Source organism: Pogoniulus pusillus, chromosome 11 (genome assembly GCF_015220805.1).
Source record: "Pogoniulus pusillus isolate bPogPus1 chromosome 11, bPogPus1.pri, whole genome shotgun sequence".
NCBI classification, from domain to species: domain Eukaryota; kingdom Metazoa; phylum Chordata; class Aves; order Piciformes; family Lybiidae; genus Pogoniulus; species Pogoniulus pusillus.
Window position 1 is genome coordinate 15553735 of NC_087274.1, and position 19966 is coordinate 15573700.

General features: G+C 48.3%; 1 protein-coding gene across 6 annotated transcripts in view; it reads right to left on the reverse strand.

Moving 5' to 3' along the window:
• Window positions 1–19966, reverse strand: part of SLC4A11 (solute carrier family 4 member 11) — a 136874-nt gene that overhangs the window by 26598 nt on the left and 90310 nt on the right. For all 6 annotated transcript variants that reach the window (XM_064151184.1, XM_064151183.1, XM_064151186.1 and 3 more), the window contains 6 exons: window positions 19306–19429; window positions 15867–16073; window positions 10682–10766; window positions 2241–2366; window positions 1090–1203; window positions 160–292 (listed from right to left, as the gene is read on the reverse strand). In XM_064151184.1, coding sequence (XP_064007254.1) covers window positions 160–292; window positions 1090–1203; window positions 2241–2366; window positions 10682–10766; window positions 15867–16073; window positions 19306–19429 — 789 coding nt within the window. The remainder of the gene's footprint in view (window positions 1–159; window positions 293–1089; window positions 1204–2240; window positions 2367–10681; window positions 10767–15866; window positions 16074–19305; window positions 19430–19966) is intronic.

A 19966-nucleotide genomic window follows, 5' to 3' on the forward strand; every position in this document is an offset into this window, starting at 1 on the left:
AGGCTTCTTTTGGGTTGGAACAATAAGCTGATCTGTTACTAGCTCCAGCTCACAAAATACATTTTGTGGCAAATTTGTAATTAAGGAGCTTGTGGAATGCATAATTTTTCTATTTGCTGAAAAATTGGCTGGAAATGTGACTTCTTGAGAAATAGCTACCTTTTAAAGAGCTTCATCAGAAGACTGAAATTAAAGAGGGAGTACATCACAAGAAAAAAACTGTTCCACAGTCCAATCCAGGCATAGAAAGCACTGAAATCCAAATTGTAGTCATCACAGATTCCTCGGATGACTGCAAAACCAAAAGCATTCATGTGTCAGATTAAGCTTCTGTCATTGCCACCCTGTGATTCTCATCTGCTTGATGACAAAACCAATTTCAAGGCTTCACTACAATGCACTAATGGCAGATATCAACAAATCCCTGTTCTTACACTCCTGGATCAACCTCAACTGTTCTCACCTTCCCTGTTCTCCTTCTCCAGTAGAAAATGGGAGAAGCATGTGGAAGAATATTCTCCCACACTGCTCAAAGCATCTTTCTAGGTACCAAGGCCACAAAGTCAGCCCTTGACATTTGTTCTGGCAACATTTTGAGATGCTGTTGAGCAAGGGGTCTCATAAGTGCTTTTGCACAATATTTACTCAGTTACTGCAACATGGACAAAGCTAAATGTCTTAAACCTTCCAAGCTAGTCACAGCCCATCTGATTGCTCCTGCAGATACTGAGTTAGCTCCTTTACACCCCAGCTCAGTAACATCAGCGTGCAGCTGTAACTGGAAGTTACAGATCAGACCTTAACAGACCAATAAAGAAGCCCTGCAGCAACAAAACCACCTTTGTCTCAGGCTCTCGTCCTCAGATTGGTTCCAGCAGCCACACAAGAAAGCCATCATCTGAAGAAGGCCTCCTCCTTGAATGTTTTTTCTCATGAGGTCTGTGTAAGAAGCCAACTAACTAAGCCTGAATCAAATCCCTCCCCCTCAGCACCTAAAGCAGCCCCTCAATACATTTATCAAGCAAATGCAACTAACATCAAGCTAAAGGTTCCTGTACCCATCCCAGCCCCATAGCTCCCAACACTTACCATTGATGTAGAGTGCCAAAGGGGCTGTGGTCAGGAGAACAACTAGAGGCTGCCCTGAGAAGAGCGCATAAAGCAGCCCTCCGATGCACTGCCCAACAATTGTCTTCTGCACATCTGCAAGGAATCGAGAAGGATGGAAACATACAAGGGTCCAACCAACGCCTCCCTGACTGAGGAACACTTAGCACAGAAACCAAGCACCAATGAGCAAGAGCAATGCTTAGAGGGTCTGGAGCAGCCCCAGAGGGGTTCTTAGTAACATTTACAAGTGTCTGAAGAGTGGGTGTCAAGAAGGTGCAAGTCTCTTTTCAGTGGTGCCCTGTGATAGGGCAACAGACACAAACTAGAACCCATCTAAACACAAGGAAAAACTTCTTTACTATGAGGGTGCTGGAGCCCTGGAGCAGGCTGCCCAGAGAAGCTATGCAGTGTCCTTCTCTGGAGACTTTCAAGAGCCATCTGGATGGGCTCCTGTGTGACCTGCCCTAGGAGACCTTGCTTTGACGGTGGGGGGGGTGTGTGTTGAATTCAATCTTCTGAGTTCCCTTCTAACCTTTACCTCTATGACTGTATGATGACCCTCCACCAGCAAACTTGTACCACTGGGTTTCCAGATGCTGAACTGTGGGAGCTGGGGGGGTCCTGGTTTGGGTTTGTTCTTGTTGCATTTTGAGGTTTGCTTTAAATTTTATCTTAAGCAGCTGTTGAAACACAACCAGTATCTGAGGAAGCCTTTGGAACAAGACTTCAAACTACAACTCCCATGCACTGTAAAACCAGCATGAACTGTTTCAAGGCCACAGCTGGGATACAGTAAAGCATTATCCAATGGTTTGGGTATTATTGGCAATGAAACTGGGACTGAAAGCACAGAAGTTTGTACTGGAAAAAACGTGCAGATGACTGCATAGCTATAAAGTGAGCAGCACCAAAGAGTACAGTAGAATAGCTCTGTATAGTCCAAGGTAGCCCAATATCCAAAGTAGCATTTAATTTTGCCAGCCTTCAGAGAAGATCCATGAACACAGCTAGCAGAGCCTTCAGCAATGCTCTACTCATCAAATAAAGACCACCCAATTTTCCTGTCAGCAGAGCTGCCCAGTTGGAGCAGATGGGAAACTGTCACGGATACACCCAACTGATCAACTTACCAATCGCTCCTCGGGTGTTCTCATCGTTGAGTGACCCAAACGCAATGGATGGAAGGAGGCAAGCAAAATACAGGAAGATCATTGTTGTGATGTATTTCCCTATAGCTTTGTTGTTCCCAATAACACCTAGAGTAAGCCAGAACAAAAGTCAGGTCAGCACTACGCTCTGGTAAAGCACTGAAGCCCTCCATCCACCAGCCATATCTGCCATCAACTCCTTTAGTGCCAAAAGGTAGAGGAAGAACTTCAGTCCATACTTTGAACGCCTTCTTGTGCACAGCCATGTGCTCTGGCTCATCTGGGAGCAGAAGCAAAAGCACCAACATGCCACCAGATTGCTTCAACAGGCATTTCTGGCACCATCATAACAAGAAATACTTGAAACCTTTAGTTTCAATCTTGTCAAAGGCTTGGAAGAAGATCAAAGCAAACACCATATGTTTAGGGTTTATCAACCCCACCTCACCCCCTGGCTTTTTAATACCTGTTTTATATGGATTCTGGACTATGCTCCCTGGCTGCACAATGATCACTCATCTTTGTAACACAGTGCCCTATGCAGGAAAACGTGAAGCACTTCATTTTCCCCTGGGCAGGAGTCTGAGGCTACAGGCTTGATGCAGTAACACACCATGCTGAGTCCCTTCTTGCTAGCAAATTGTCCTGGGCTGAGCTGGAACAGAACCACTTCTGCTCAGAAATCTGACTTCTCAGCTCAGGCTCTGCTCTCTGAGGCACTCCCCGCAGCTCAGGGCAGGGTTGCACAGCCAGGGGCTGCTCCTAGCAAGCAGAAGCTAATGGGGAGAGCTTCTGCAATGCAGAAAGGCTCTAGCTAAGGCTTACTCCTGGGTACAGCAAGGGCACTGCCACACCTTGGGGTGCAGGAAGTCAGAGGTGGCATCTGTGGGGAACAGCAGACAGGACAGGTGATCCTAAACTGACAAGTAAGGGATTGCATCCGTGGATATCAGGAGAAAACTGAGGGATCACCTCTCTTCTTCTACAGCAGGTGTCCCAGAAGGACCCTGTCCCTTCTGCCTTCAATCCCAATCCATGCATTCCTGAATCCAGTTCCTGAGCCTAATAGCAGAATGCAGCTCCTGAACCCAGTTCCTCTCTACCACCAGGTCCCAGCTGGGACTTCTCTGATGTCCCACAGCAACAGTGATGGTGGTTACTAACTGCCAGCAGGAGTTTGAGTTCAATGTTGGGTTTATACACATTTTCAGGTATTTTATGTTTTTACTGAAGAAGTTTTAGTTTCCCACTCCATCAGTCTCTCTCCCTTAGTCCCTTTGGGAAGGCAGCGGGGTTCCACAATGAGCATCTGACACTCTCTTAGTGGCCATCTCAGCCTTGACCCTTGACACAGACTTAACAAAAACACTAGCAGAAGAGGTCAGGAATGCCTGGATTAAGAGTTTTGCTTTGAAAAACAAACAAACCAGAAAGCCCTTTTGAGGGAATGTCTCCTTTCTTTCCATCCACTCACCCTCTCTCATCTCCATCGGAAAAAACAAGCCATAATAAAAGCAGCCAGAAAGAGAATTAAATTGTCATAATATAAATTTAAGGGCCTCTGAAGTATCTTCCCTTCCCTTTCCTGTTTTCAGGCTGATGTCCATCCCCAGTGAGCTCCTATCAGAGGAGAAAGGATGAAAGATGACAACAGCTGATACCATTTGAGGAGACTATAACCTGTTCCACAGAGCAGCCTCTTCAGAGAGGATACCCCAAAGGTGCTTGTCAAAGAAAACCTTGGAACAGCCTTCAGCCTGCCAACATCACCATTCTCCATGGTTCTCCTGCTATAAGATGCTTGCACAAGCTCAGAGTTGCTCAGTTCCCCTTTTTGGATGCCTCTTGAGCAGTGAACTCCCACACAGGCATCTATTCCTAAGCTCCCAAGCACCCATCTGAGCCTTTGCTAGCACCAGTCCCTTGCGGAAGGACCTAAGATCCAATGAGCTGAACCAGAGAAGGGAGGGCTTGCACTAGAGGACATTGGTTCTAACACAGAAAACTTGGACATTGCCACAACAGATTGGGATGGAAAACAAATTACTCCCTGACTTTGGGATCTTATCTCCCATCTCTTTTCTGCAGCATTTGCAGAGATAAGGACAGGTGAGGATGCAACCCCCAAAAACCAAAGACTGTGTCTAACATCCAGGCATCCATATGAGTTAATGCCAGCTTGTGATGGTTCCTGTTCACAGACACAACAGGACCTCTGGTGCTCAGTATCCTCAAAGAAGGATGTGGGCTAAAACTTGACAAGAGACATCTCGAGCATGCAGATAAGAGCTTGACCTTCCAGAAGTCATAAACCAGCTGTTTCAGAGCAGATTCCTTTCAATTTATTGTGAAGATTCAGAAACCACAGACCACATTCCTGACCACTCTTGGCAACCAAAGGGCCTGAAATTTACTTCTTGGAGATGAAGCTTTCTCATATGATCTCCAGTTCAACAGCCACAGGCTCCTACATCACACTCCTAAGTGACTGAGACACTAAAAAGGAAAGACTTGGCAAGGCAAACAAACACTGGCCTAGGCAGAACATTTGTAAGCAGAGAGTGCCACAGCCTTGCTCAGAGGACTGCACCACTGCAGGATACCACTTTTTGGAGGAAGAACTCTTTCCAAGATAAAAGAGAGGCAACAGTGCCCAGAAGCTGTCATAAAGAGGCAGGCAACCAGGGCCAGAGAAGCAACTTCTGTTCAATTAAAACTAAGGGTGGCTCAGTAGGTGAGCAGAGAGAGAGTACCCTAATGCTGGGGTGTTTCTGAGAAATTGTTCAGGTGGATAAACCACAGCAAGTGTGACGGGGCAGAAGGAAGGAAGAAGCCTTGAAGAACACAACAGCTCATGCTTGGCCTTCAGTTTATAGCTTAGTCCTTGCCAGCCAAGCCCCAAGAGTCCTTGCTCATCACGGAGGTCTTTGTGTCATGCCGTGGCTGGGCCCAAAACTGACAGAAAAAAAAGTAACACATTTAATCCTTGATCAGCCAGAGGAGATCCAAGGAGCAAAAGAGCCCCTCGTGGTGGGCAGAAAAGCATCACTGCACAATGGAGAAAACAGCTACATTAGACTGAACGTTGCCTTTCCACTCTAACTGCAGATCAAATCAGGAGTTAACACCACCCCTCTGCACGGGCACACCTGGGCCAAGCACTGAAATCCAGCACTAACCACAATTTGCCTTTTGCCTTTTTAAGTCAACACCTGTCTGAACAATTTGGGGCTCCATTTGCAGCCCAGAGACTGCCATCACTTCACTGACAGGAACGTGGGCTGCACTCTGACGGCAGCAGGCTCATCAAGCCATTGCAAGAGCTGTCACGCAGCTGCACAAGGGACAGTTGTGGCAGCAAACCAGCTCAGGGTCCAGCTGTGCAGTGTGGGTAGCTGACTATTAGAGAAGCAATCCCTTAAAATCAAGGTACTGAAAGGGGAAGCAATTGCATTCAGCAGTGTGACAGATCTGGTTTGCTGGCTTCAACTTCTGAACTGTCACTGGCTTCAGAAAGAAGTTTCGGAGAGAAGTGCAGCACTTTGCTTGCTATGCTGGGACCAAGAGACTGCAACTAGACCTCCTCAAGTCTACTGATCATACATTTACTGAATCAAAAACAACCAAGAGAGATGGACATTTGATGAAATACCTGACTATTAATGTTCTTTCCCAGACCTCTGAAGTGTTCAAGGCAAAATGAGTTAATGATACTGAGCTGCAGCACAGCAGCAAGGCTGTGTATTAAAGGCCTGATGAAAAACTAATAACTAAAAGCTGCCTGTCAGTGGTAAAACACACCCAGCAAGGAAATCTGTTCACAGGCTTTGAGACATAAAAACTCAGAGCATTACAAACTTCTGCTAACATGCTCAAGCTGGGCTTTCAGTTATGTTAGTAGCTGCTGGACTCTGCCCAATTCTCAGCAGATGAACAGAAGATGGATCTTCCCTAAAGTCCTGTGAGGAGTAAATCACAGTACAAGTGAGACTAAGAAGTTAACAGGAAAAGGAAATCCACTCTCACCGATTTTGAAGCTGAAAAGCCAAGCATATGCTCAGGCTAGAGAAGTATGAAGAAGTAAAACAGGGGCTCAGAGCTTCCCCTTGTTCTCTTCCAGCCCACTCCTCAAGAAGTGCTGATCTCCAACAAAATGCTTTCATCCATCTTTAATGCATTCCCACCCCAGACAGAGGGAGTCTTCAGAAGCAGCTCAGCTCATGGTGTTCTCAGACAGTGTTCAAGTAGCTGTTGAGTTTCTCTGCTCAGCTGGTACTCAGGAGTGAAAGGGCAGGAGCCACCTCATCACCTAAGCCAGGGCAGCAAGTCCAAGAAGAAAAAGCCTAGCCACAACCCCTTTGCTTTCCCTCCTCCCTCCAGAACGCAGTTGTGCCAAACAAGGAGGTCAGAGCAGTGAGGTGCTGGGGAGGCCTTGGCACATGTTGCAGCCAAGCCACAGGCAGCATTGCAGCAGAAGGAAGCTCTGTGTCTAGACAACCAGCACCGTAAGACTTCCCTTTCAAACCCCACTTTTCCAGTGCCTTTTAGTCTGCCTTCCAAGCACGTCTGCATCGGAGGGAGCTTTGGAGATCTCCCTCCACCAACGATCCCGAGGATGCTGCCAGCAGATGCTGCTCACATCACTCTGAGAAGCTGGTGAGGAGCTCCTGCAGGACCAAGGACAGGGAGGAATCCACATCACCCACCACGGCCCAATGCCGAGCACGCAGATCCAGAAAACAAAGGCAAACACAATACATCTCAGATCTCTCTTCCTTCAGCCTCCTTTCCTCAGAAGGTGAAAAGATTCAGCAGAACTCAGCATCAAAGGTCACCATAAAACCCTCAGGCACCTTCGGTTCCCTACTGGGCACTGCAGTCTTGTTTACTCCTCCTCATTGCACCAGAAAACACCCACTGAAGAATAGGATAGGAGCTTCTAGGGCTTTCAGGGAACTTACAGCTGACTCCAGGCAGAATCTCCTATTGCCTCCTTCATTCAAACCACCCTTCATACAAAAAACAAAAACAAAACTCAGGAGGCTCCAAGACTTTGCTGGCATTTGAGGGTGCTGGGCTGTAAGCCTGCGTGTTACAGTCAGGATGAAGCCCTGTGCACACACTGAGGAAGCAGAGTCCCATATACAACAGCTGCAGGAGAGCAGACTAAGAAGCCAAGACATGTTAATCCTAATTTACAAGGAAAGATACAATTCTTCTTAGCATAACCCAATTGCTCAACTCCAGATGCTCCTGCTGAAAGACCCAAGGCACCTATCACCAGCCACCAGTACCACCAAAAAGCCCTTCCTCAGTCCTAGTGGGTTCAGTAAAATGCATAAGACCTGAGAATCCCAAGCAGACCTAGAGCAGACCATTTCCCATCTGAAGGGCAAAAGAAAACTCATGATGATTCCTTTACTTTCCTCTCCCAAATCATGATGGTTAAGGATAATTTAATGGGCAGTTCCATGCAGCACAAGACTACCAATCACACAAAAGCCCAACTGACAATGTTTGCTGGCCCTACAAAAGCCTTACTATTTATCACCCTGCCCTTAGAGGGTTTATCTAAGCCAAAACCCCTGGATGCTTCTCAGATGAGGATTTAGAGACTCCAACCGTTCAGAAAGAAGGCTTCTTGATAATTCAGACCTCTTTGATGATGCACGTGTGGTTGTCTGAAGCACAGACACTCCAACAGCTCAAATCCCCACTGTTCTGGGAGAGTGCTGATCTGAGATGGCCCAGGACTTTCACATTCCTGATGACCTTCAGTCTTGGTGGTTTATGACAGATGCTTTGTGCTCCATCTGGTTTTCGTTTCGCACAGACCCTTAAAGAATTCATCTTAATTTCTGGTTTCTGGGAAGAAATGGCACACGCTGATAAATTTATGGAGTCTCTGTATCCCCATATCCTACTTGAGAGGGCATCTCACCTCAGACGTGGAGTTCCACTTAGCATCTGCATCTTCCACCCTCCAGAAATCACTTAGCAGTGCTCTGACACTTCTCAACAAAGCTTTGCCCTTCACGCCAAAGTCCTTTTCCCAGCATATTTGTAATGCTGGACTCTCACCACAACAATATTTTATCATCTGGGGCAGATGTATTCCAGGGAACAATTCCTTCAAGCTAGTCAAGCCCTGCACCTCATTTAGGCCAAGCCTGATGTACATCAGTTTATAGAGAACTACAGCTGACAGCCCCCGGGTTGAGAAGCAGCATGCACAGGTTAATTTGGATGCATGCAGAGCCAAAACAAACCCTGAAAGAGTCTCCAAACCTGTTGACTGCCAAATGTGGCTGTGGGACCATTGCATGATTCTGGTGTGCCCAAGACACCAAGAGCCACAGAAGACATCGCTCTGTTGAGATGCACAGGGGTCCCCATGACCTGTTTCTGCAGTGCCTCAACAGCCCTTGATAATGAAATGTTAGACTTTGACAGCCCTGCAAAGCATCAGCCATAGATATAAAACACCCTAAACTCACTGCAGAGGAGTCCAGATAAGAGCTGAAGTCCCCTCTAAACCGGGTGCCAACAATGCAGATGCCAATAAACACCTTTTCTGTTTTATCAGACTCCTTGTTGCTACTCTGGAAATAATTCCTTGTCCTCCTTCCATCTGAAAATACCCTCAGACACCCAGAGAACATAATATTCCTTCCATTTCAGTCAGAGCCTGCCCTGCAGTTTCATCCCAGCAGTTCCAGAGCTTCTGAAGAAGCATCCATCACTCCAGGACTGTGCATTCTATCCCATTATACTCTTTCCAGCAGAGTGGCTGTCACTAACTGCAGAATGCATGGTGCTGGATGAAGCATTCCTGGTCATCACAGCTGCACCCTTGTGGGAAGCAGCTACTTGGCAGCTCCCCCGGACACATGGCATCTCCTTCAGCCAAGCAGCCAACATATGATTGCTGTGTTACCCTGCCACTGGTGATCCTCCTTGTTGAAATGTAGAGAACACCACACATCCACACCTTGCCCACCTTCTCTCAAGCTGAAGCTGCTGTGGAAGGCAGCACCTCATTTGGTTATACCAACTCCAAGGGAGACAGCCCTCAGCAGAAGGGCAGTGGGGAAGGCTGAGACACCTCAGCTTGAAGTAAGGAGGATTTAACTGCAGGAAGGTTCTTATAAGGCTCTAAAATTCTCATATCTACACTCTGTGTATTTGTTTTACGCAGACTCTCTTGGTTTGGTACTGGAATACATTCACCAAACTCCTCGGCAAGCCAGAACCCATTTTCATGCTGGGCTGAAGCTCTGAAATATTTCCATGGTTTGCCCTGAAGCCTTTAAAAATCTCAGAAAGTAGACATCTGAAAGTTAAAAAGGAAAAAGCAACTCCTCAAACCAAGACCCTGATGTGACCTACATAAAGCCTCCACAGTGAGACTCAGCACAAACACTGCATTGCTGCTCCTGCAATCTGTCTGTGTCCTGTTTTGAAAAGCACTGAGATGAAGTTACTGTAGCTCAGATTTTGTTTCAGCATTCTCAACTCTCACAGCATCACCATAATTGCTATTGATGCTGGCTTGCAAAGGCAACAGAAAGGGCCTATTAGGCTAGCACTAGGTAATTAGGTTGCAATGAGTTGATTGGTGTCTACACAGGACAACAATCAATTCACTTAATCACTTCACTGATTTATCAAAGTCCTTATCTGTGAACATCTTAATTAGGACAAGGGAGGTGATTCTCCCACTTTGCTCTACTGTCATAAGACCTCACATGGAGTACTGTGTCCAGTTCTAGTGCTGCCAGCACAAGGAGGACATGGAACTGCTGAAGCCAGTCCAGAGGAGACCATAAATGTATCAGTGGGCTGAAAAGTCTCCCCTGTATGTTCAGCCCAGAGAACAAAAGGCTCCCCAGGGAGACCTTACAGTGGCCTTCCAGTACCTGAAGGGACTGCAGGAAAGCTGGGGAGGGACTTTTGACAAGGGCATGGAGCGGCAGGATGAGGGGGAATGGCTGGGAGAGGGGAGACTAAGACTGGAGACAAGGAAGAAATTCTTGACAGTGAGAGTGAGAAGACACTGGAACGGGTTGCCCAGAGAGGTTGTGGATGTCCCTCCCCAGAGGTGTTCAAGGTCAGACTGGATGAGGCCTTGAGCAACCTAGGCTTGTGGGAGGCATCCCTGCCCACAGCAGGGGATTGGAACTGGATGAGCTTTAAGGTCCTTTCCAACCCAAACTACTCTATAATTAACGGAAGCCTGCAAGATGCAGGTCAGTAGTGTGCTGCACTGCCTGTCCACGGGTTGTTGTCACAATGTTCTTGTAAAGAAGCTCTAAGAGCCTTTACAGGTGTCAAAGAACACACTCACCACATGCTGTAAACAGGAGATGGCACCACAGAAACTCAAAGCAGGCCAAGGCTCCCATAAACACAGCCCAACCTACCGTCAGTGAAGTCCAACGCATACACTGGAAGTCTCCGTGCTATGTCATCAGAAATGCCCTTGCCAACATTCAGGAACTCATGCAGCTGGAGAAAGGAAGGAAGTGCTGTGTCAGTTTAGAGGCTCATGCACTGTCAAAGACATTAACCTCCTTATTCAAGCCCGAGAGAAGCAAACTTTGAACAGGGTATTTGAACCCTATTTTGTAATGATAATAAAAAAATCAACCTGGGCACTTCCATTTCTATCTCCAATGTGTTGTAAAAGAAAGCCCCCAGACCACCCTGTTTCTCCTGCTTCCTTTCCCTCCCATTGAGATGTGCATCCCTGCCTTGCAGGTGAGGGACTGCTGAAAGCACCGTGGCCAACAGCAGCATCAGACCTTGGGTACACTGAGGCTGAACACCAGGCCAGAGACTTCCCCTCCCTCTACCCATCTTCTTCTCCTTTAGGTGCCACCACAAAGAAACTTGACCCCAAATCCACAGAAAGCCTCCCACCACATGCTCCCTGCTTCAGCATTACACTGGGAAAGACCTCAGAGCAGCATTCCGGTATCTGAGTGGGACAGCAGGAAAACTGAAGAGGGACTGTTAAGGAGGGCCTGTGGTGACAGGAGAAGGGGCAATGGCTTGAGACTGGAGCAGGGCAGAGTTAGGTCGATGCCAGCAGGAAGGTCTTAACTGTGAGAGTGGTGAGATACTGGAACATGATACACAGGGATGTGGTTGAGGGCCCTGGAGACGTTCAGGAACAGACTGAGGCCCTGAAGAGCCTGCTCTAGCTGGAGGTGTCCTTGCTGCCTGCAGGGAGGGGCTTAACAAGATGACCTTTGGGGGTGACCTGATGCAGTCTGTGAATCTGTGAAAGAGAGACCTCAAACAGATGTGCTAAGGGAACTAAGGCACACTGCACCTCAAACTCCAAGTGGGAACAAGCTAAATCACTTCAGATAACCAAGCCATAACTCCTGACCATTAGAAGGTAGTGAGATTATTATGAAATGATTCCAAAACCCCAATGGTTCCCCTTTTCTTTCTGGCTCAGCATCCTGCAAGATGCAGGATGGTTGTTTCTACGGTCCGATGCTCACCACAGGCAGGGAGGAGCTTCTCAGAAATGTGTGGCAGCTGCTGTTGACTTACAGCCTCCCAGTCCTCACAGCTACATCCTTCAGCGTCAGAACTGGCAAACAAGGCACCTGTCAGGCTTTTTCCTGTTATCCTCGATTCAGAGCACAGGTACTGCTCTGACAATCAAACGCACCTCTACAGAGTGCTAATTACCTCAGCCATCACATCTGAGAGACTGCAGATGTTTGCTGCAGAACTAGACACAGAAGACTTATAACCTCTGCTGGGGAAGTGAAACCACAGGTCCAAAATGTATATCAAGAAATCATCTCAAATCAGAATGGATATCTTCCTCTGGCTAGTTTATGTGGAAGCAGATGAAAACAACTCCTTTAGAAAGAACTTGGCACTACAGTCCTGGTTTGACTGGCAGCACCTAACTGCCTCTTCTCATGGGACTCACCTGCTTCACAGTGTGTGGAAGATGAGAGACCTAAGTGAACCATGACAACTCTCTCTCTGTCAGAAGAGACACACACTGGGCATGGTAAACACTAGGGCTTGGGGTGCACAAAGGTGTCTCAGAGAAGTAGCTCCCTTATCAGTGACTGACACCATGTTTATGGAATCACAGAATCATTCAGCTTGGAAGAGACCTTCAAGATCATTCAGTGCAACCAGTAAGTCAGCACTGCCAGAGCAACACTAAACTGTGTCCCTCAGCACTACATCTCCAGGGCTTTTCAATCCCTCCAGGGAGGGGGACTGCACAACAGCTCTGGACAGCCTGTTCCTAGACTTGACAACCCTTTCAGTGGAGAAATCTTTCCTTATTTCCCACCTGAACCTCCCCTGGTGCAACCTGAAGCCCCTTTCAGCTACGCAAGTCAATTCTGTTGACTTTTGCCAGCACAACTGCACTGCTTTAAGAGAGCTTTGACTCTACCCTGAACAATCAGGATGAGAAGGCAGCAGACAGCAGCATAACATCTGCCTTTGAAGCACTTCCCAAAAAGCTACGAGTTAAACCGTATTTGGAGGCATTTCTGGACATCAAAGCCATATGCACTTGGAAAGCAATTTTATTTTTCCACCCCTAGAAAGACATTCCTGAAGGCAGGAGTCAGCCAGAGAATCACAATAGCTTAGTGACTAATGTGTTTACTCGTCTGGCTGTGGTGAGCACAGGGAAAGTGATGCTCAGGGTATCTCATCTTCCGGGGAAGGAGCCACATGCTGGCTGCTGGTCTGGGGCAGGGAGGGGAGAGGCACTCATGTGCAACACCTGCTCGTAGGCAGTGGTGGGTGGGCAGTAGAGAACAGCTCTGATAGCTTTCTTGTCCCACTAGGCACATTGAGGTGGGCTGGAGAGAAAAGGAAGCCACTGGGGCATGCCAAAGACCCTTGACTCACTCATGTGTTTCCTTCTTGTGTTGCTGCCAGTTTAGCCTAGAACAAGCCAAGGGGATTCACAGAATGGTTTGGGCCAGAAGGGACCTTGAAGATCATCTAGTTCCAACCCCTGCCATGGGCAGGGACACCTTCCACCTTCCAGACCTCATCCAGCCTGGCCTTGAACACCTCCAGGGAGGAGGCATCCACAACCTCCCTGAGCAGCCTGTGCCAGTGTCTCACCACCCTCACTAGCAAGAATTTTTTCCTAATCTCCTGTCTCAATCTGCCCTCCATTCCACCTCATCCTGTCTCTATGAGCCCTCAAGCCCTTGTATAAAGTCCCTCCCCAGTACCGGCAGGTACTGAAGGCCACTGTAAGACCTCTCTGGAGCCTTCTCTTCTCATCATCTACTAAGCATGGGGAAAGTCGTTTCCTCTAAGCCTCTCCTGCCACAACTAAAATTGGATATTAGCAAAGCCCAACCCTCTCTACAGATCCTTCTAGGCAAAGCGACACAAAATCACAGCCAGAGAACATCACAACCGGCAGGGGCTCCTCCACAAACAAAATCACAATGAGATGCCTCAGTAAACAAGAGGATTTCAGGCTGACTTAATTATCTCTGTAGCCTTGCCTAAATAATCCTCGGAGATGAACTGAGGCAAAGTGCTGCAGGCGCAGCATGGTGTGCAGCTGTCACGTCCCCTGCAGCACTGGAGCACAAGTAGCAACCAGCACTTGCAAAAATCCCACTAACACCCACAATTTGAGGCTCATTTCTCTCCCATCACAGCACCACTGGGGAAGAAGGAAGCAGACTTTTATGCCACTAAGAGACTTTACCCTCCTGGCCCTTTGTGAGGGCTCCATTACAACAATACAGCGGCTCTGGATTTGGGTATTTATTTCACTGGGGGTGGTTCACAGGTTGAAATTACATCACTGGTCTCACATGAAACCTTGCCTTTCTACAAGGCTGCCACACAGGGAAGGCAGAGGAGGAAGAGATGCTGCTGGAGATGGCTTTTGTGGGAACAGAGTACTGCAGGACATGATCTCAAATCAGTCTCACTTCTCCAGACAGGTCTTTAGAATCCTAGAATCACTTTGCTTGAAAGATGAGTCTGAACACCAAGTCCAGCACTGTCAAGGCCACCACTAAAACATGTCCCTCAGCACCACATCCAAAGAGCTTCTAAACCCCTCCAGAGATGGGTACTCCACCACTGCCCTGGATGGCCAGGTCCAGGGCTTAACAACCCTTTTGGGGAAGAAATTGTTCCTAAAGTCCAACCTAAATCTCTTCTGGTGCAACTTGGGGCCATTTCCTCTTCTCCTGTTGCTTGCCAGAAAAAGAAGTCTCCAACCCAGCTCTTAAGGTTTATGTTAACAATGCAAGGAGGGGGACAGCTTCTTCCAAGAGACATAAGAAAGCAGAGTTACTACTGAAGGCTGTGTCTCCTGCAAGCTGAAGGATGAAATATTTGAAAAGCAGCTCTTTACCAAGAGTGGCCACAGCCAACAGCAAGTGCCAAAGAAACAAACACCACTGGCTGTGAGCCATCCAGAACCTGCCCCGCCAAGGCTTCTTGCCCAGCTAGGCAGTTAGGAATCACCACATCTGTGTTGCATCCAGCTCTCTTACTCACCAAACCACAGAGCATGAAGTCCTCCACACACTACAAAAAGGGCTAGTTTCAGCTGTAGGTAGAGCCAGACACTTCAACTGCCCTAACAAAAGCTCCTTTCAAAGTCCAAGTGCAAAGGGTTAAATCTACTTTACCCAAGTTCTGTGACTACAGTTGCTCCTAACTCACCACTCTAAACAACCCAGGTCTGAAGAGGGCTTTGGGACTTGTTCTGACAACTCAGAGGCAGGTAGGAAAGCTCCAAGCACGAGCTATAGGGAAGGGGATTCTGCAGGCAAAACATGAGCTTTGCACATTTCCAGATGTACAGATCAGCTTCCCGAGGGCTAGTCCAAGAAAAAAGTGTAAGTTAACCGTTTTCTGCACCACAGGCAGCCCAGAGCTTCCAGCTTATTTGTCATCTCAAGTTTGCTGCTCCTGTCCCTGTGTTAGAGTTTGTTTTTCAGGTATGCTGACTGGTTGAAGAATGCATTTCTGAACGGAAGAGCAAAGTGATGACCAATACACAGGAAATTCCAGAACAGAAGGCTGAGTTACAGCATTTCCCTCACACTTAAAAGTACAAAGCAAGTTACATTTTGCAGAGCTGCAGATCAAACAGCTAGAAGCCAGTCCAAACACTGACAGGCAGCTTTTCACCATGCAGGGATGGCCAAGAAATCTTTTGGCTGCAGGAAAAACAAGAAGCAGCTTCTTTCAGAGAATTCTGATACTAAGGATTAAGTACCTTGGACTGACAATGCACAGCTACCCATTAATCCAAATCTTGACTAAGCATCTGGAATCAAAGTCCATTTCAACCCCTGACTGCTCTGCATCCCTTCAGCACCTGCTTCTTTTAAGTGTCTTGGCTTTTTTAGAGGTAAAGCAGGAGCCGAGGAAGGTGGAGGAGCTGCTTGTAGAAACCTCAGTGCTGAGAGCTTGCTGGAGAGCACCAGCATGAGTGCTTCACCTTTGCAGGGAGGTTGGACTACATCAGCTCCAGAGGTCCATTCCAATCTCTACCATTCTGTGTCAGCCTTACCCCACACTTCCGAGCGGGGCAGAGCTACCGCTGGCCAGCCTTACCTTGAGCGGCTTAGGGCCGTGCGACTTGTGCCCATCGCTCATCCCCGACAGTCTCTGATTCACCACCGTCAACAAGTGGCGTTGGTGGACCAAGGCTTCCTTGAACTCCTCTTCAGTTTTGGTTTCTAGAAGTTTCTGCCGAAAGGTTATGTCTGAAAACATTGTGGCAAAGGTCCTGCCCACTTCTGTGGCAGTTTTGGTACTTTTCTGAGTGGAAAACAAGCAAACAAAAACAACTGTTGTAAAACTACTTTTCACTTCTGGAAGGCAAAAATCATTGATCTGCCCCAATAGGCAGCAGCTGATGAACACACTGCCTAGCTCCCAGGACCCCAGAGGGGAAGGGCACAGGTGGAAGCTGTTGCAGGTAAGTAATACCAATCACAGTAGGATCCTGTGAAGCCATCACCACACATGTCCTGACCAGAAACATTGACCAATCTTACCAAAGCAGCTTCCCAGGATTAGATCAACAGCTGAGCCATGCTGAGCACAATGTTCTATCCGTGGTCTCCCTTCAGGACCAAACAAATAAGAGTCTTTGCTGTCCTACAGTATCTCGTGTTGCTGCTAGTGCTGTGGAAAGAGACTGTAACCAAGGATCCTGCAGGTAGAAGTGTCCTGATGTCTTTTCTGGTAGACTGAGATTACTGTGCACATCTGCTTCATGGGCTTCCTATTTTCTGGGCACTAAAACTCAACATGGTTGGCCTCTCTGGGGAAATTCTGGCAGCACCAATGGAGATTTAGAGAATTCAGCCTCAGTAACTACTGGCACAGAGGAAAGTTTAGGAAGAAGCTGCTGAACACAAGCAAGCAGCACTGTAACCTCACAAAGTGTTTGGAAGGGACAAGAGACATACAGACATCAGAAGGGAACTAGTGCTGATTTGCAGGCCCTAACACTTTTGTGAGCTACAAGCCTGATGTCTGAGGGTCCAGCTCCAACAGCAGCCAAGCCTGCTTTCCTCCTGCTCCAACCATCTTGGAAAGTAGATAAAAAGGGAACAGCAAAGGGCACTGGGCTCCCCACGCCTGCACAAACCCACCGAGTCAAAGCTCTGTGCACACTGATCTGCTCAATTGCTTGCACCACTCTGGTCAGGGCAGATACCTGCCAAAGCAAAGTCATGTACAACTACAGCTCATTAGGAGCAACTCTTGATGCAAAGTTCTTAACCTAGTTGCCTTAGCTACACTCAATGTTCATGCAACAACTGTTAGAGACACCCAAACAACCACCCCTCTTTGGAGAGCCTCCAAGCTTCCTGCGCTACTGTGAAACGTAGCAGCGAGCATATGTGATTGATCTGAGTTCCTTTTCATGACTCATAGCAAAGCAGATGAACAATTTCTTCAGGAACACAACCAAACAATTCAGTGTTGCTTGACACAGAGGCGTGGGCACGTGGGCAGCACTGCACTGGCCCCCACTAACTCCGTGCCTGCACCAGCAACTGCTGCTGCACTGCCTCCACCTCTGCTCCAACACAGGGAATGTCTCTTCAGACACTTGCTAGGACAGGTTCAATTTCAGCTTCTAGGGAAAAGTCTGGATGGGGCCCTGAGCAACCTGATCTAGGTAGTGGTGTCCCTGCTCACTCGAGGAGGTTGGACCAGATGACCTTCATTGGTTCCTCCCAACCCAATGCTGCGTGAGACTGAAGCGAAGATCATTTAGCTGCGGGAGTTGTGTTTACAGTTTGTAAGCTTGGTCCTTCCAGACTGAGCCAGCCTGGACTTACTGTCACAGGGGAGGCTTCACCTCCAAGCAGCAGGGGTGCTTGGGCTGGACACTGCTAGGGGTTACTTGGAGCTGCCCAGTTCTGAGGTTTCTTGGCTCTCCCAGAGAGAGGTGACCATTTTGGAGGAAGAGCACAGAGATTTTCAGGAGAACTCCAGTTTATTTCCACCTTCCATACTAGAGAAGGCCAAAGATCTGGATTCCTCAGCACAACAGATACCCATTTTCTGGCGAGTTCTCCCCTCCCCGAGCAAAGCTCATTTAATGTCACTGTCAGCAGGTTAATTATTTTAACTGCTGCACCAGAAATGCGCACTTGGAGCTGGCTAGATAAAGCCATTTGAAATAAAAAGCGTGTTGGCAGCTGCAGCTCCGCTTGGCCTCCCCTCCCTTTCCTCGGCTTGCTGCTGCCCGTCGGAAGCACACAGGCCGAGGAGAGGAGCGGCTGCGGAGCGCTCTCTGGGCACTCTGCACCTCGCTGGCCAGGAGAAGCCAATGGCCACGCAAGGAGGAGAGCTCAGAGCAACTGTGCGCAGCCTCCCTGCTTGCCTGCTGCTCCTCACAAGGAACATCAGCGTGTCTGCAGCCTGCTGGGCTTGGGGCCTATGCCAAAAGCATTGAACTGCTCAGCTGGGAAAGCTCTGCCAGGAGTCCTGGGAAGAGAGGAAACCCCAGTGCTTCCATTTAAACACGGGTGCTGGTGGAGGCAGGGGGGAAGAGTCAGAGCAGACTGGAAGGTCCCAAGGTCACCCAGATAGCACTGAAGATGAGGAAATTGAATCAGGATATGTTCTGTTCCAAAGAAAGTCCTCAACCTCTCCAGCACCTCCCAGAAACACAGACCTAGCAGCCCCAAGGTCTAAGTGGGAAAAGGTCTTTGAGCCATTAGCTAGGAGCACATGCCATGCTGATCAAGCCAGTGCTTTCTAGGAAGACAGGATGGGGATCCCCAATTGACCTCGATGCCCCCTAGGACAGAGCAGTGAATGTGTACTGCTATGCGATTTGCTGGTCTTGTCTAACCAAAGAATCTCTAAGTACACTTGAGCAAGCTCTAACCTTGCAGCTTTGAGTGCCAGAGGGTACAAGAACATCCCAGATCTCAGGGCAGTCTGACCTTAAAGGCATGTCAGTTCCCACAGAGTCTCCTCCATACTGTAACAGAGCTCACCGAGCAACATCTTCCTCCTGCTTACATCAGTCCACTGACAACTGCTGCAGCCACACCTGCAGTGCAAGTGTCAGCCCACCAAGAGGGTTTGCTGGGAAGCAACCCACACCCTGGCAGCGGGGCATCGGCTGCAGACTCAACAGAACCCTTCAGAAGCATGGCTTTAACCAGCAACAGCATTCCTTACCCCAAAACCTAGCAGCTGACCTGGTGAGGCTGCAGAGCAGGGTCTGAGAGTGCTGTAGCTCTAGCAACACCTCTGGGAGGACTCCGAGGACACCTGATCTGCTGTGCTTGCCCCCAGCCAGGCTGGAGGCCATTCTCCAGTGCCAGCTGAGGACACAGCTGACTAATCTACCCCTCACAGACTGCCAGTATAAACCATCCCGACAGCTGCTGAGGTGACCTCAGGCCTTTCCACTCCTCCTGCTGCTAGAAATGAGAAGGATGTTGTCACTGACCCTTGAAGGAGACCAAGGAGCAGCAACCTGCAGAAGCCTCTGGGGCAGCCGAGCGACACTCACCATTTTGGGAGGAGCCAGGACGAGTATCACAAATCTCACTTCGCAGGAGTTCTCTCCCCAGTTCTGAGGCCTCTCCAGGCGGCTGATGCAGACGTGGCGGCGCTGCAGGGACTTTATAGTGCAACTGTCAGGGGAGACGGCATCGTTACACAGGGCACCCTCTCTGCTGGTACCCAAGGTGTGTAAACACACCTTTCAACTGACAAACACAGCATCATGTTGCCTCAAGTCTGAAACAGTGCCTTTAGGTTACTGCTAGCCCACTCCTGCTCTCTTCTCTCTTGTAGAATGTGGTTTGGAGACAACAGTCAGGATTGCCAGCTGCACTCTTCCTCTTCCCTCATCTGCTTTTTAACAGCCAAGAAATCAGAAGACAGAGGATGCAGTGTCTCTACTACTTGTAGTGCTACAGAAATACCTACCAAAACCCCTCCCAGAACACACATACCACCTCCACCACTGGAAAGGAGCTTACAGCCAGACAAAACTGATTTGTAATACTCTGACATTTATTTCTCCTCTATCATCTTTCCAGTTAACACCCTAGGAGTTGACACACCATGTAGCAAAACACAATAGCAACTGGTGATATGTGTTCAGGTGCTGTTGTGAGCATAGATTTGGAAAAGATGAACCAAAATAGTGAACAGCTAAAATTTCC